The sequence below is a fragment of the Podarcis vaucheri genome (genome assembly GCF_965113315.1).
Source record: "Podarcis vaucheri genome assembly, chromosome: 1".
Lineage (NCBI taxonomy): Eukaryota > Metazoa > Chordata > Lepidosauria > Squamata > Lacertidae > Podarcis > Podarcis vaucheri.
In genome coordinates, this window is record NC_138759.1 from 22736675 (window position 1) to 22749980 (window position 13306).

Genomic DNA, 13306 nt, shown 5'->3' on the forward strand with positions numbered 1-13306 from the left:
TATACAAAGCACATCCTCTGCCTCTAGTATGCCCCCTTCCCACCGTGACAAACGTGTGTTTCCAAAGGCATACGTTACTTGTCAGTGATAAAAATATTTTAACACATATCCTGATGGAAAGTCTCTCATCCCAAAGTGTGTAGTGGATGCCTGGTGAGAGCAGTGCAAGACCACTTGCTTCAAGCTGACAAAAGCACCCAGAGAGAATCATGCAGAGCTGGGAATCACCCCTAGAACAGGGGTGGGGTAACTTTTTCAGCTGGAGGGCCACCTTCTCTTATGAGCAACCTTTTGGGGGCTGCATGCCAGTTGGATATGCCAGTTGGCTGCATTCCAGCAATACAAAAGCCTCATGTCCATGCATGGATCTCCATCCAGGCAAGCGAGAGGCATCATTACATTCAATGACACATTCCAGGTTAGCTGAAACACTGGAGGGAAGTACAGAGTAGGGCTGTGGTGAGCTGAATGGGCTAAGGAGAACCTCCAGGGTCAGACATACTCTGGTAGGCCATATTCAGCCCTAAACATATTCAGCCCCAAACTACCTTCTGGTAGGCCATATTCAGCCCCAAACATCCCCATCCCTGGCCTAGAGGTCAGACTCAACAACTACAGGTGGAAAGAGCAATTGCCATACATGCAGGAGAAGCAAAGCAGCTCCCTTTCGCCTTTCTTTTGCAGACAGGAAGGCAAAGACTTCCCCATCTGAAAGCATTTGAAGGGTGGAGGCTCAAAGAAAACAACTCATTGGCTTTTTATTTGCTTTAGTGCCCTTGGTATTTACATGCCAGGAGGAACGCAGTTCTCGTTTGCAGAAGCCCATATTAGTGGCAGTGAAGCCTTGCACTTTCCTTGCACATCCTCTTCTGCAACTGTACGGGGGGAGGGGGGAAAGGTAGCCAACTCCTGAATAAATTCACCATCGTGATTTTTGTTCCTGATGCCTCCTTGGCCAACCCAGCCAGGGGGAGAACGCGGGTGGTCCGTCCTTGCAGGGGTCCGGATTCTCGCCCCACACAAGAGAGGGAGCGCAGAATCAGGCCGGCTATTCTTTCAGGCCTTTGTCCCCGCTCCCTCCATCGCCGGCGAGGCGGCGCTGCGGACGGTCCAGCGAAAGGCGAGGCCCTCGCAAGGCGGCGGCGACTACAGGCCCGCCAGGCCTAGATGTACCCAAAGACGCCGAAGATGGGGGGCGGCGCGGCGGGCTTGGTGGGGATGGGCTTCCACACCACCGGCCGGTGCACTTTCGGGCCTGCCCCGCCGCCGCCCGCCTTGCGGAAGGGCTCTCCCTCCGCCGGCGAGGCCGCGTTTTTCCTCCACAGGCCCAGGCCCGGGAAGGGGCCTACCGGCGGAAGGGAGGCGGCGAGCGGCGGCGGGTAGACGCCGGGAGAGGCTTGCGGCCCGTGGTACTGAAATGGACAGCAGCTCCAGGCGCTCAGCACCTGCGCGGCCTCAGCGTCCGGCCTGCTTCCCGGCGGGCTCTCGGCAGCGCTAACCGTCCCGCCATCCGGGCTTTTTTTACTTTTCTTTGCCTCAAGGACGGGCAAGTCCTTGGAGGAGGAGGAGGAGGACGACGACGACGGTGACGAGGAGTTGGAAGCGGCTCCCGCCGGGAAGGCGACGCCGTTCCCGCCCAGAGGGCCCGGAGCCGGCCGGGGCTCTTCCCAAAAGGAGGCGGGCAGCTGCCTTTTCCTCATGGGCACTTGGTCGGGCCTAGCGGCCGCCTCAGAAACGCCCTGCTGCTGCTCGCCGGGCTCTGCGGCCTTGCAGGCCTTGCTGTCTCTGTCGCCCCGCCCGACGGGAGCCTCGAGGCCTCCTCGCGCTCTCTCCTCAGGCGCCTTCCGCTCTCTGGCCGGCTGAGGCTGCTGCTGCTGCTGCAGGTGGTGGTGGTGGTGATGGTGGCAGCGAGGCAGGCGGGAGTATTTCTGGGAGAAGCGCTTGAGCTGCTTCTGTAGGTACTTCCTATGGTCGACGGAGCGCCGGCACGGGGCCGACTTGTCCAGGGCCGCCTTGATGTCGCTCGAGGCCAAGTTGACGAAGTTGAGGAGAGTCTTCACCTCGCTGTCGGCCGAGGCCATCTCTCACAGCTCCGGGACCGGGGAGGAGGGCCCGTCCATGAAGAGGAGGGATCCGGCTCCCGCGCTCCCCTGGCAGCGCGGCTCGGCAACCCCCGAGTTCCACGGCAGGTGATGATGATGCTCAGGCTAGGCCAGTGGTTCCCAAACTGGGTCCATGGACCACCCCCAGCGGTCTGCAGAGTGTCTGTGAAAAAGGCAATTCAAAATCATGCAGCATCGAGCGAGGATCATTGCAACAGATACAGCAGGCTAATAATAAAAATAAATAAAACGGCCCCTCCAAGACACTGCAGTTTTCAAGTGGTCTGTGGGAACCACTAGGCTGGGCTAAAGGGGGACGACGAGTCGCCCTTGGCATAAACCCCTGAGGGAAGGGACAAAGGCAGACACGCTAGAGAACCTTTGCGAAGATAAAATGCCCGACACGCACATTTTCACATTTCCCTTTTGCACACACCATGCATTTGGAGCATCTACAAATGCATGTGCTGGGATGGGATTCAGGACATGTGTGTGTCTCCCGTAACGTGTGAAAGTAGAAGGTGGCATCCCTTTTGTTTGTTTTTAGCCACATGCAAAGTGGAGATGCACTTTGTGGAGTTTGATGTTAAGAAGTGGCATGGGTTTGTGCTGCAGGTCTGTTGCATGTACATTAAAAACCTTTTTATCCTTTCCCGCAAAAGGTTCTGCATATGTTATCTACAGTGTTAAAAAGGAAAAAAAGACACTTCCCTTTTTTGATGTAGTGCTGCTTTACTGACATCTACATGTATACTTAGGGCAAGATGTGCTTTTAGTGTTGCTTATGAAAATGCCCAACATATTGACATGTTCTGTGTCTCACACATCTATTATACACTGTTGTTTTTGTGTGTGTGTGCATGGACACACATTCTTAATGCCATTGATAGCTGCTTCACATAGTTATCCACAAAGCTGTTAAAAGCTCCATTCCGATACCCAAATACAATTGTGTCATGCACACTCTCTCTCATGCACACACATTCAGGTTACTCTATGCAAAATACAAAAGCGGCACTTGAGACAATAACTTTAGATAAACATGCATTTGGTCCCAATAACTAGCCAAATATAAGTATTGTCTTACATGCTTGTTTCTTCCCATGTAGACTCAGGACCACTGTGAAGGTACTGCTAAACACACATTTCTTTGCAACCCTTTTACAAACTCGCCACTGATGCATACACTCATACCCTATCTGACATATTCCTTCCCCTCTCTCCCTGTCTTACAGTCATCATTTCTACTACTATGGCCCCACTCGTCAATCTTGTTAGACAGGTAGCATTTAACCATTGATTAGAAATCTATGCATCATTTTCTTGGCACTCGATAAGTCAAACACACACCCCCTCCCAGCTAGATTGTCTCTTAAATATTGAGTGTTACTGTAACTCTGTGGTAGAGAAGAAGCTCACCAGCTAATCTTGTTACATAGGTTAGACACTACCAACCTTTAGAGAAGCAGCCGGACCCTGTGAGTGTTTTGCGGCACTTGAGTAAACTGAATGAATATCAAGTCCTTCTAGTTAGGAGGCTTTCTCAGGCCAATCAGAAGCCACTTTGCCAAATACAAAGCATCCCAATCAGGCATTAGGCTCCCCGTTCTCACATTCTTTGCCATCACAAATTGTCACCATGGGGACAGCCACAGAAAGACAGCTAATAAATACGATCATTTCCCTGTGATGCCTACCATTCCCCCCTTTCCAGCCCCCCTGCCCCCCTTTTCTTAAACACAATCAAACATGATATGCTGAGGATGAGTAAAGCAAGTTTGCTGAGGCCCTTTTCTCTAAACTACTCCAAAGCTGTCTGAAGGCTGGCAGTAGCCCTGCTTGAGTAACACTGGACAATGCTAGTTTCGAAGACCTGGCTAGCCTACTTTTTAAACTGTTCTTGATCGGGGCCTCTGCTCCCCCCCCCAATAAAAAATCCACCAAAGGGAGGGTGATGTCAGAAAAAGGTAGGAATGGAACAAATCTCTAAAGAGATGTACAGATATCCATGGAAAAGGAGCTTGAGCGCTCAAGAATCTTGTCTTTATGTTTGCCCCCTCAATTGAGCCACACAAAAGCTGAATTACCCATTCAAACCACCGGGACAAAAGGATGGAGTTGGATAGTACTCTTGCATCTGTAGTCAAACAGTTAGAGACTTAAATCGAGTCGTCATGATGGAGAAAGAGTTAGACAAAGCCCATAGAATTGCCATCAGCAAACATTTTCCTGTGTCATATTAGTGGGTCTCCATGACTCCCCCTGGCCCAGAGACAATAGCACAAGTTTGCACACTCGACTACTGTCACCCTGCCAACGCTGGCAAGGAGCAGAAACAGGACAATCCTTTAAGGGGAAAGCATGCCCACTGCAGGGAAGGTAAGAAGAGAGGGAAGAAAAGCATGTGAAATGCTAATTGAGCTGCTTCCTTTATTGATTCAGAGTTATGTGAGTCCTCATCCTCCTTGCAGGATTGTCCTTAGGGGTGGCAATAACTTAATAGCATGCTAAACCTGGGAGTCCCACACTGTGTGCTATCCCCACAGAGATCTTTAAGAATAGCAGTGGGGGGAGAGTGAAGTTACCCTGAATGAATTTCAGAAATGCTAGACATTCAGGAATAAAGCCAGCTTGCAATGTGGTACGTCCACTCACAACTGAGACTGGAGCAGACAGGAGTCCAAGTGTTTTTCAGTCTTAGCACACACACTGTGGACTTCATGTTATATAAAATTCTGTATGAACACTCAAATACTGATGCTGATCAGGGCAGCAAAAGCTGTACCCCACTAGGGCACTAGCTTGTCAACCAATGTTTTAAAAAAATCAACAGCTCTGTATGATTGACTTGAAGTTGAAATATAACAAGAGCTTTAGAAATAATAAGTTAAACTAACATCCAGATCCTAACCTTATTTTTTCAGAAGCAAATTTCATTGATATAAATGGAGCATACTCATAATTAGCTTACTCCTAATGAAGTGCATAGGACTGTAGTGTTCTATTTTGTGAACATTTATAAAAGTTCTAGATAACATACCTAGATCTTGGATAATTAAAATTTATCATCTCCCTTTGAGTCAAAACTGTTTATTTATTTTGTTATTTGTCCCCTTAGAGCACTGTGTAACTGTGAATTGGTTGGCAATTTGTGTAGTTTGGATTGGAGTTAATTACCACAAATTAAGGATAAACTCACATAACCTTTTTGGAATGTCAAGAAGTAGGTTGTGCAATTGCATACCGACCCCAAACTGTTGGTGAAGCATTTAATCTTTCTTTCACCATGGAAAAAGAAAAGTTAACTTGAATAATTCCAAATTATGCCAATTGTTATTTTAATGTTCTGATTCCTTTTCCAGCATTTATTCCAACAGCAGTGAGCCTTAGCTGGAAGATGCAGTACAGACAAGAGGTTGCTATTTTTGTGAGCTTGCTTAGAGCAGTTCTTCTCAACAGTGTCTGGAAGCTAGTCTACACCACCAGATAGGCAATAGATTTGATAACATTCTGCCTCCCAATTTGAACAGCAATAGACACACCAGCTGCTCATTGCTTCTGTCTTGGCTTATGCAAGGGGCCGAACGTCTGAGATGCCTAATAACGGGAATACTATGCCAAAGCCTATTGCTGTTCACACTGAAGAAAAAAGTCAATAATTCCTATCTTTGTGTTCACAATGGCTATACTCTGCCTCCTATAGGGAGCGGGTGGCGCTGCGGTCTAAACCACCGAGCCTCTTGGACTTGCTGATCAGAAGGTTGGCAGTTCGAACCTGCATGATGGGGTGAGCTCCCATTGCTCTTCCTAGCTCCTGCCAACCTAGCAGTTTGAAAGCACACCAGTGCAAATAGATAAATAGGTACCGCTGCAGTGCGAAGGTAAATGGTGTTTCTGTGCGCTCTGGCTTTCATCACAGTGTTCCATTGCGCCAGAAGCAGTTTAGTCATGCTGGCCACATGACCCAGAAAGCTGTCTGTGGACAAGCGCCAGCTCCCTCAGCCTGAAGCGAGATGGCTGCCAAACCCCATAGTTGCCTTTGACTGGACTTAACCGTCAGGGATCCTTTACCTTTTACTTTTTTTACTCTGCCTCCACAGTCAGAGGCAATTTGCTTCTGAATAGCAGTTGCTGGAAATCAGAGGAGGGACATGCTATGTACATTGGAAGAGAGGTGGTATAAAATCTGTGGTCAGGCTAGAGTTGCAAAGAATGTTATCTCATTTTGACTTCCAGGTCAAACTTTTCAGTAGGCAGAAATACGTCCTGCTAAATTACCTTTTTGAAATCCCGCTCTTTGCTATCGCTTCCCCTGTTTGCTGCTTCTTTAGTGTCATTTTTGCCCTGCTTCTGTGATGTTTTTTTCTGGATTCATACATTCATTACATATACTTCTCAAGCAATCACTGAAAAATCTGGAGCACCATTCAGTTCTGCTGGGGGGGGGGATGACGAAAAGCAGTGAATGCTTTTGGCTGAATGAGCTCCTGCCCAGAGTCATTGCAAGAAAGTTTAATGAGGTACAAGTTTTACAGATCGCAGCAAACTTATGCCAGATCCTGAGTGATTATTAGTAGCAACATGTATGAAAAAACACCAGTAGGGATGCAATCCCATGCTATATCTTAACATCACATTCCCTTTTGCATTATTATTTAGGACCTGGTGTATTTAATGTTTTAAGACCCCCAGCTAAATACTCCATGCTGCTGCAGAAAGTTGTTCTTGATGTGCCGACATTCCCTCCTTTAGAGACCCCGTTCCCCTGCCGCTGGATGACAATAGGGCAATGGAGTGAAGAGCACGGTTTTCTGAATAAAGGAAACCCTTTCAAGGTCAGACTCAGGTTGAGCTGCACAGGGGTTTTCCAAAGAGGCCACCGGAACCCTTTTGTTCCTCTCTCCTTTAGCCATGTACGTCCCAATGTACATCTGAAAGAAACAATTAACAATAGGGCACTCCTCTTGGAGTTTCTAATGCACTTTGAAGTGCCCACTGAGGAAAGGCATAAGAATGATACATCATTTTAACTGTGAGACTGTCAAAGTCATACAGCAGTTGAAAAAAATGCCTCCACATGCCTTCCCAGCATGCAGACAGGGACCAGCTGTAGAGCCACTTCATATCTGACATGTCACTCTGTTGACAGCTGGCTTCCTGAGTGTTCTGGTATGCGAAGGTTTGAAAGGGGTGGGGAATATTTCACAAGAGCAAATGCATTTAAAATGCGGCAAACCTTCCTCCTATCTTTCAAAACCTCTTTCTTTTTCTCAAAAGAGGAAAAGGTTGGGTTTGTGTGTTTTTTTTAAAAAAAACCTACTTAAGATGACATCTTGAGTCTGGCCATCTCCAAATAAAATACAGAAAAACGTATGTAGACAGACAGACAAACAGAGAGAGAGAGAGAGAGACATAAGACTTAATAAGAAGTCATAGTTGTGTATTCTTTGCTAGAGATGAAAAACTATTCACCCCATGTGCTCAGTTGTTACAAGAGAGTCACCACAGAATGTGACTAGGTTTATTCGCTACTTTCCGGGTACCCCAATGCACTCAATAGCTGCTATTAACTTCTTTGAGGGAAATAATGCCTGTACTTGTGGACAAAATTTCAGTGGGTATAAAATGGATGGCTCCACTAATGGAGAACTACATAGAGTCATAAAATGCCTCTGTTGGTAGAGTCATAGGGGTGTATTCCACCATTTTGGGCATCACATGGCAGGACAGAGTCTCAAACAAAGATGTACTCTCCCAAGCCCACATTCCCACCATGTTCACACTCCTGTCTCAGCAATGTCTACACCTGGCTTGATCGTGTCCACAGGACATGCTCTATGGGGAGCTGGCTTCAGGCACCAGGCCCATTGGAAGAACAACTCTGCATTACGAAGATGTGTGCAAACATGACATGGAGGCTGGCAACATTAACCCAACCATACGGAAATCCTTGCGGATGATCACAGTGCCTAGAGATGGAGAAGCAAAATCTGTTGGGAGTGTTAACTAAATACATGTAACTAAAACCATGCATCCTCTAGTCTCCATTGACCTTCATTCTAATGAAATCATAAGCACAGGAACCTCTTGACACTTGGAGAGCAGAGCAGTGCATAATAGTAAAGGTAAAGGTAAAGGGACCCCTGACCATTAGGTCCAGTCATGGCCAACTCTGGGGCTGTGGCGCTCATCTCGCTTTATTGGCCGAGGGAGCCAGCGTACAGCTTCTGGGTCATGTGGCCGGCATGACTAAGCCGCTTCTGGCGAACCAGAGCAGCGCACGGAAACGTCGTTTACCTTCCCGCCAGAGCGGTAACTATTTATCTACTTGCACTTTGACGTGCTTTTGAACTGCATAATAATAAATACGGTACTAATAATAAATGAAATAACTAATAATCTGCTGCCTTTTCATGACGCTCAAGGTCAGCTGCCTGGGATGACTGCCTCATTCTGTCTAGTGATAGGGCTGGCCCAGACACCCATTATTTCCTTCTTCTGCACCCTAAATCAATCTGCAGGGGTGAAGTGGGGCAAATGCCTTTCCCAGTTTTCATGGGGATCGGTCCCCTGATCACTGAACTACATCACTTTCTTACTAGCTTCATATTAAGCATGTGGCTCACAGTAGGTAAATTATATCTAAAAGAAACAGAAACTAAGCATCATAAGTTAAAAGAGGACATCTCAGAGGATGGTCTAGACTCTAAAGTCATGTGGCATGCATTTCAGCTGCTGAAGTTTAGCAGGGTCAGGACCCTATAAGCTGCCTGCAAGCTATATGTAAGCTTCTTTGATACCCTCTTTTTTCTTCAAGGATGGATAAATAACATTTAATTTTGGGGGCTCGCAGAGACACATTATCATATCCTACTTGAAATTCAATCCAGGCTGTTTGGTACCAGCTAGCTGAGGTTTAAAGTTAGAGACCAGCACTGCAGAACATTCCACTTTTGAGAGTTAAGAGCCCAGCTTGAGCATCCTGTCTTCCTTTGTCCAGTTCTCATGCACCAATCCAAAGGTGCAGAATCTTCTTCCTGTTCAGGAAAGGGTGCAGTTGACTCACCAGCTAAAGCAGAAGGTGGTTCCAAGAGCACTCATAAACAGCATGCTTGCACTTTCAGAGGAAGTGCAACCCCATCAAGGACACTCAAACCCCCAAATTATGGGACCTGGAAACCACAGTGTCTCTGTCTAAGGAAGATTAGTATTACTACTACTACTACTACTACTACTAATAGTAGTATTTATTATATATGTTACCTGATCTTCACTCTAAGGTCCTAGAGTGGGTTAAGTGCCCTAACAATAAGAGTTCAAAAGCCCACGGAAAAGAGACATGACTCCAATGACTGTCTAAAGCTGTAAATGGATGAAAACAGTAAGAATGCCACAACATGAGGGGAGCATCAGGGCTGTGTGCTTAATATATCCATCTGTCAGCTACTGAAGGGGCAGTTGCTCCAAAGCTTGCCTCTTCCTTTCCCAGCTTCAGCCCTGTATACCTGAAGGAGTGTCTCCACCCCTATTGCTCAGCCCAGACACGGAGGTCCAGCACCAAGGGCCTTCTGGCAGTTCCTTCACTGCAAGAAGTGAAACTACAGGGAACCAGGCAGAAGGCCTCTCAAGGGTGAAGGGGTGTTCATGGGGTCGGGTGTCAATATTTGCTTTTCTCAGCTTCCCATTTCTCCAGTCCTAATTTCAGGTAATCCCATCCATTTGCTTCCCCCGCTTAAAAGTTTGCACAAAAATTGAATGCGTTTTCTCACACATTTTTTCTAATAAGAGCATTTTTGTACCCAATTTTGCTTTGTGCGCATTTTCATCAGATGTTTTCTGTAATATGTGCATTTTTTTGTGCATAGATTTGGGAAGTGTAAAATGCAAACTGGGCCAACTTTTCTCCCATCCTTATGAATGAGTGGGAAGCTAAATTGACACTAGAGCACTCAGTTCATCCAAAGTAAGTTTGTGTCCATAAAACTGGATGGATGGAGAAACTAACAGACAGTTACATAGATGGATGGATGGGTGGATAGATAGATTATACATATACACACATATAGTTACATATATTTAGTGCAATGAACTCCATTGCTTTTCTGGGGCTGGGTGCAGAGCAGAGTTCACAATCTTGCACGTCTCCTCTTTGCCTCTCTGTCTCTTCTACTCTGGAGATTTACATTATGAGCTAAATTTTGAGGCCCATGAGGACGGCATGCAGGGGGAGGGGAGGAGTTGCTTCTACCCAGAAGCCTGCCATTCAGGCAGATGGTGGAATGATTTGATATGAATAGCCGCTGTCAGTCTCATACAGCGAACTTTTCAATTGTGCTTTGCATTGGACGGCATGTGACTAACGCCATTCTTTTGCAGGCTGCAGGCAGGACACAGCTGTTTCTTTAAGAAAGAAACTGGTTTCACTAATGGACAGAAAATTTATGGCTAAATCATTTGAGGAAATGCACGGCGGCCAACACTGCGCTTACATAATGAGAGCCAACCAAATCCCATAATCGTGGCTGTAACCAACTCTTTTTCTTCTTGAAAGCATGGAGGGGTGTGTGTGTGTGTGTGTGTGTGTGTGTGTGTGTGTGTGTGTAGAGAGAGAGTCTCTGATCTGAGGTTGAAGCTTGTGCTTATTTTGTAGCTTTGCAATCTTAAGCCACTAAATCTCCCACCTAACATTCTGCAAGAGAAACAACGTTTGGGCTGTTAAAACACACAGAGAGTTGGACGCTGTTAAAGTGGGAGAGACGGTAAGCCAGGTCCTGGGGGAGGACCATAACTCAGTGGTAGAGCATCTGCCCTGCTTGTAGAAGGTCACAAGTTCAATCCCCATCATCTCCAGGTAGGGCTGGAAGAGACCTTTGTCTGAATCTCTGGAGAGATGCTGTGTAACCACTGCTGATCTAGATGGATCAAGGGTCTAACACAGTATAAGGCAGATTTCCTATGTTCTCCCATTACAGTTCCGCAATGTCTGCTTTATAAAATATTTCAGCCATTGCTCTCTGCAACCTTGCTACAGTCGAACCTCAGTTTTCAAACATAATCTGTTCCGGAAGTCCGTTCGACTTCAGAAACATTCGGAAACCAAGGATCAAAGGACTGTCAGCAAGTTCAATGGGGAAAATTGAGAAACACACCTCGGAAGCCGTTTGACTTCTGAGGCACGTTAAAAAATGGAAGCATTCACTTCCGGTTTTTCGGTGTTTGGCTTCCAAAACGTTCGGTAGCCAAGATGTTCAAAAACCAAGGTTTGACTGAACTCTTTTTTTCTGTCCCTTCTCTTCACTAATCTGGCATCTGTCAGTTGACTTTCAGGTAATGGCACCAATAGGTGCTGCCTTCCCATTGCAAATGGCCAGCCAATGGCACCCTGGTTTGGACTGGGATCGTGAGGGGCAAAGAATTAAAATAACTCACCCAGCCCACAGTCCTAATCTAGCTTCCTTTCCCATTACAAGCTTTTTTATTTTTATATTAAATCTTGCATACCTGAGCTAAAGACATCAAAAACATTGCATCTAGATGCAATACCTTGGCCAATGAAAGGAAGGCTTGTGATTGTATGGGCAGATATTAATCCGCAATAAGAGAAGTAGATTCTCCTGTCAACTGTTTAAATACTTTTCCTGGGTTAATTCTCTGCTTTTCCCTGGACATGTTCACCAAAAACTTTTGAACCAATGGAAGGTGAATCCAGGTAATGCAAGCAGCAGACGAAGGCCCCTTGACTGGGGCTACAGCAGAGAGCAAAGCATTAAACCTCCTTGTTGCCTGCCAAGCTCCTGAAATTGATCTCCCTGTGCCTGGCCTTTACTATTGAAATATCATTCATGCAATGAGTCAGTGGTGTCTGTTCTAGTTTGGTCCTAAGATGTAGTCAGTTCAGGAGCAACTCAGGACTGCAAAGCAGTGAGCAAGAACCTCAAATCCAGTTCTTCAGTTCCACAGCCCCACCCCCGGTCATAGCTAGAACATACAGTAGAACATAAGACTCTTAATCCCAGGGTTGTGGGTTCAAGCCCCATGTTGGGTGAAAGATTCCTGCATTTCAGGGGGTTGGACTAGATGACCCTTGTTGCCTTTTCCAACTCTACCATTCTATGATTCTATGCTCCCACCTGAAATGCCTTCTATAAACAGCAGCTATGGGGTAATCACAGAAGATAGGAGGTGGTTTCCTTGCCCCCATAATTTGATCCCTGCTATTAATGATCCAATGTCCTATGCAGGGCTTCATCACATTTGCTTTTCCCCCCTGTTGCCTCCAAGGTCCTGCTGTTTTTAACAGCTTTAAGTATCTTGTTTTTATTCCTGTAAGCCATGTTATTGATCCTAAAGCTGGAAAGGGAGAGTATAAATATTTTTAAACAAGATGCATACACAGGATGGTGCAGTGAGCGATCTGTGTGCCAAGTGCATGCAATGGGCAGGCCTTTCCTTCATCCATCAGAATGACATACATTGCGCTAGTGGGCTTTAAATAGCAACGATCATTGTGCCTCTTTCCCAAGGCCTCTGAATTTCCCTGGGGTTTTTTTCCCTTTCCTACCTAGGAGCAAATGTGAGAACACTGTCAAATCAATGCAACACAGTTTCCGTGAAGTGACACCGGTTACAGTTTTCATCCATACTACATATACCATTGTCCTTCCTTCCGGGCACTGTCCCTCGGGACTTCACCTCTAGCTCTGTGCCCAGAACTTCCCAGTGGTACAGATGTTAATTCTTTGGTTCTGTTCGGCATTGGCCCTAAGCTGTATGCAGACACGTTGAAGTTTATTTTATCCTAGTTACGTGGGAGAGCATTGCTTACATGAAGGTATTGCGATGTCTGCCTTTGCACACAATGGGAGAAAGAGGCTGAAGAAGGTCTGTTATTGAGATTCTGTGAGCTGAACTGGGAGTCTGGTGGGGCATGGTCTTTCTGTAGTAAGCTGGCATTTGTGGGCTAGGAATTCCTGTATTTTAACAGTAGTATGCAGAAAAATCTTGCCCTGTTCTTGATTCTGGTTGTACACAACCTGCTGGTCACACTTGTTTGAATTTAATGCAACCCCAGCAAAATGAGACTACAGTGGTACCTTGGGTTACATACGCTTCAGGTTACAGACTCTGCTAACCCAGAAATAGTACCTCGGGTTAAGAACTTTGCTTCAGGATAAGAACAGAAATCGTGCAGCAGCAGCGTGGCA

The 13306-nt window shown here is 46.4% G+C and overlaps 1 protein-coding gene and 1 long non-coding RNA gene across 3 annotated transcripts; one reads left to right on the forward strand and one right to left on the reverse strand.

Annotated features, from left to right (window-relative positions):
* Nucleotides 1-733: 733 nt before the first annotated feature.
* FAM181A (family with sequence similarity 181 member A) lies at nucleotides 734-5083 on the reverse strand. Of its 2 annotated transcripts, none has more exons than XM_082234093.1 (2): nucleotides 4190-5083; nucleotides 734-2265 (listed from the first exon to the last, which is right to left on the reverse strand). In XM_082234093.1, the coding sequence occupies exon 2, from the start codon at nucleotides 2079-2081 to the stop codon at nucleotides 1164-1166; it is 918 nt and encodes a 305-aa protein (XP_082090219.1). In that variant the 5' UTR covers nucleotides 2082-2265; nucleotides 4190-5083; the 3' UTR covers nucleotides 734-1163. The 2 variants fall into 2 exon arrangements, with proteins under 2 accessions (XP_082090219.1, XP_082090220.1); XM_082234094.1 differs by lacking the exon at nucleotides 4190-5083 and adding an exon at nucleotides 3558-4176.
* On the forward strand, nucleotides 4444-5767 carry LOC309539023. The gene is made up of 2 exons (XR_014222610.1): nucleotides 4444-4481; nucleotides 5465-5767. It is a non-coding gene; the product is annotated as an uncharacterized lncRNA (long non-coding RNA).
* Nucleotides 5768-13306: the final 7539 nt, after the last annotated feature.

Coding starts and splice junctions, on each gene's coding strand:
- FAM181A (XM_082234093.1), bottom strand. CDS start 2,081: ATGGCCTCGGCCGACAGCGAGGTGAAGACTCTCCTCAACTTCGTCAAC.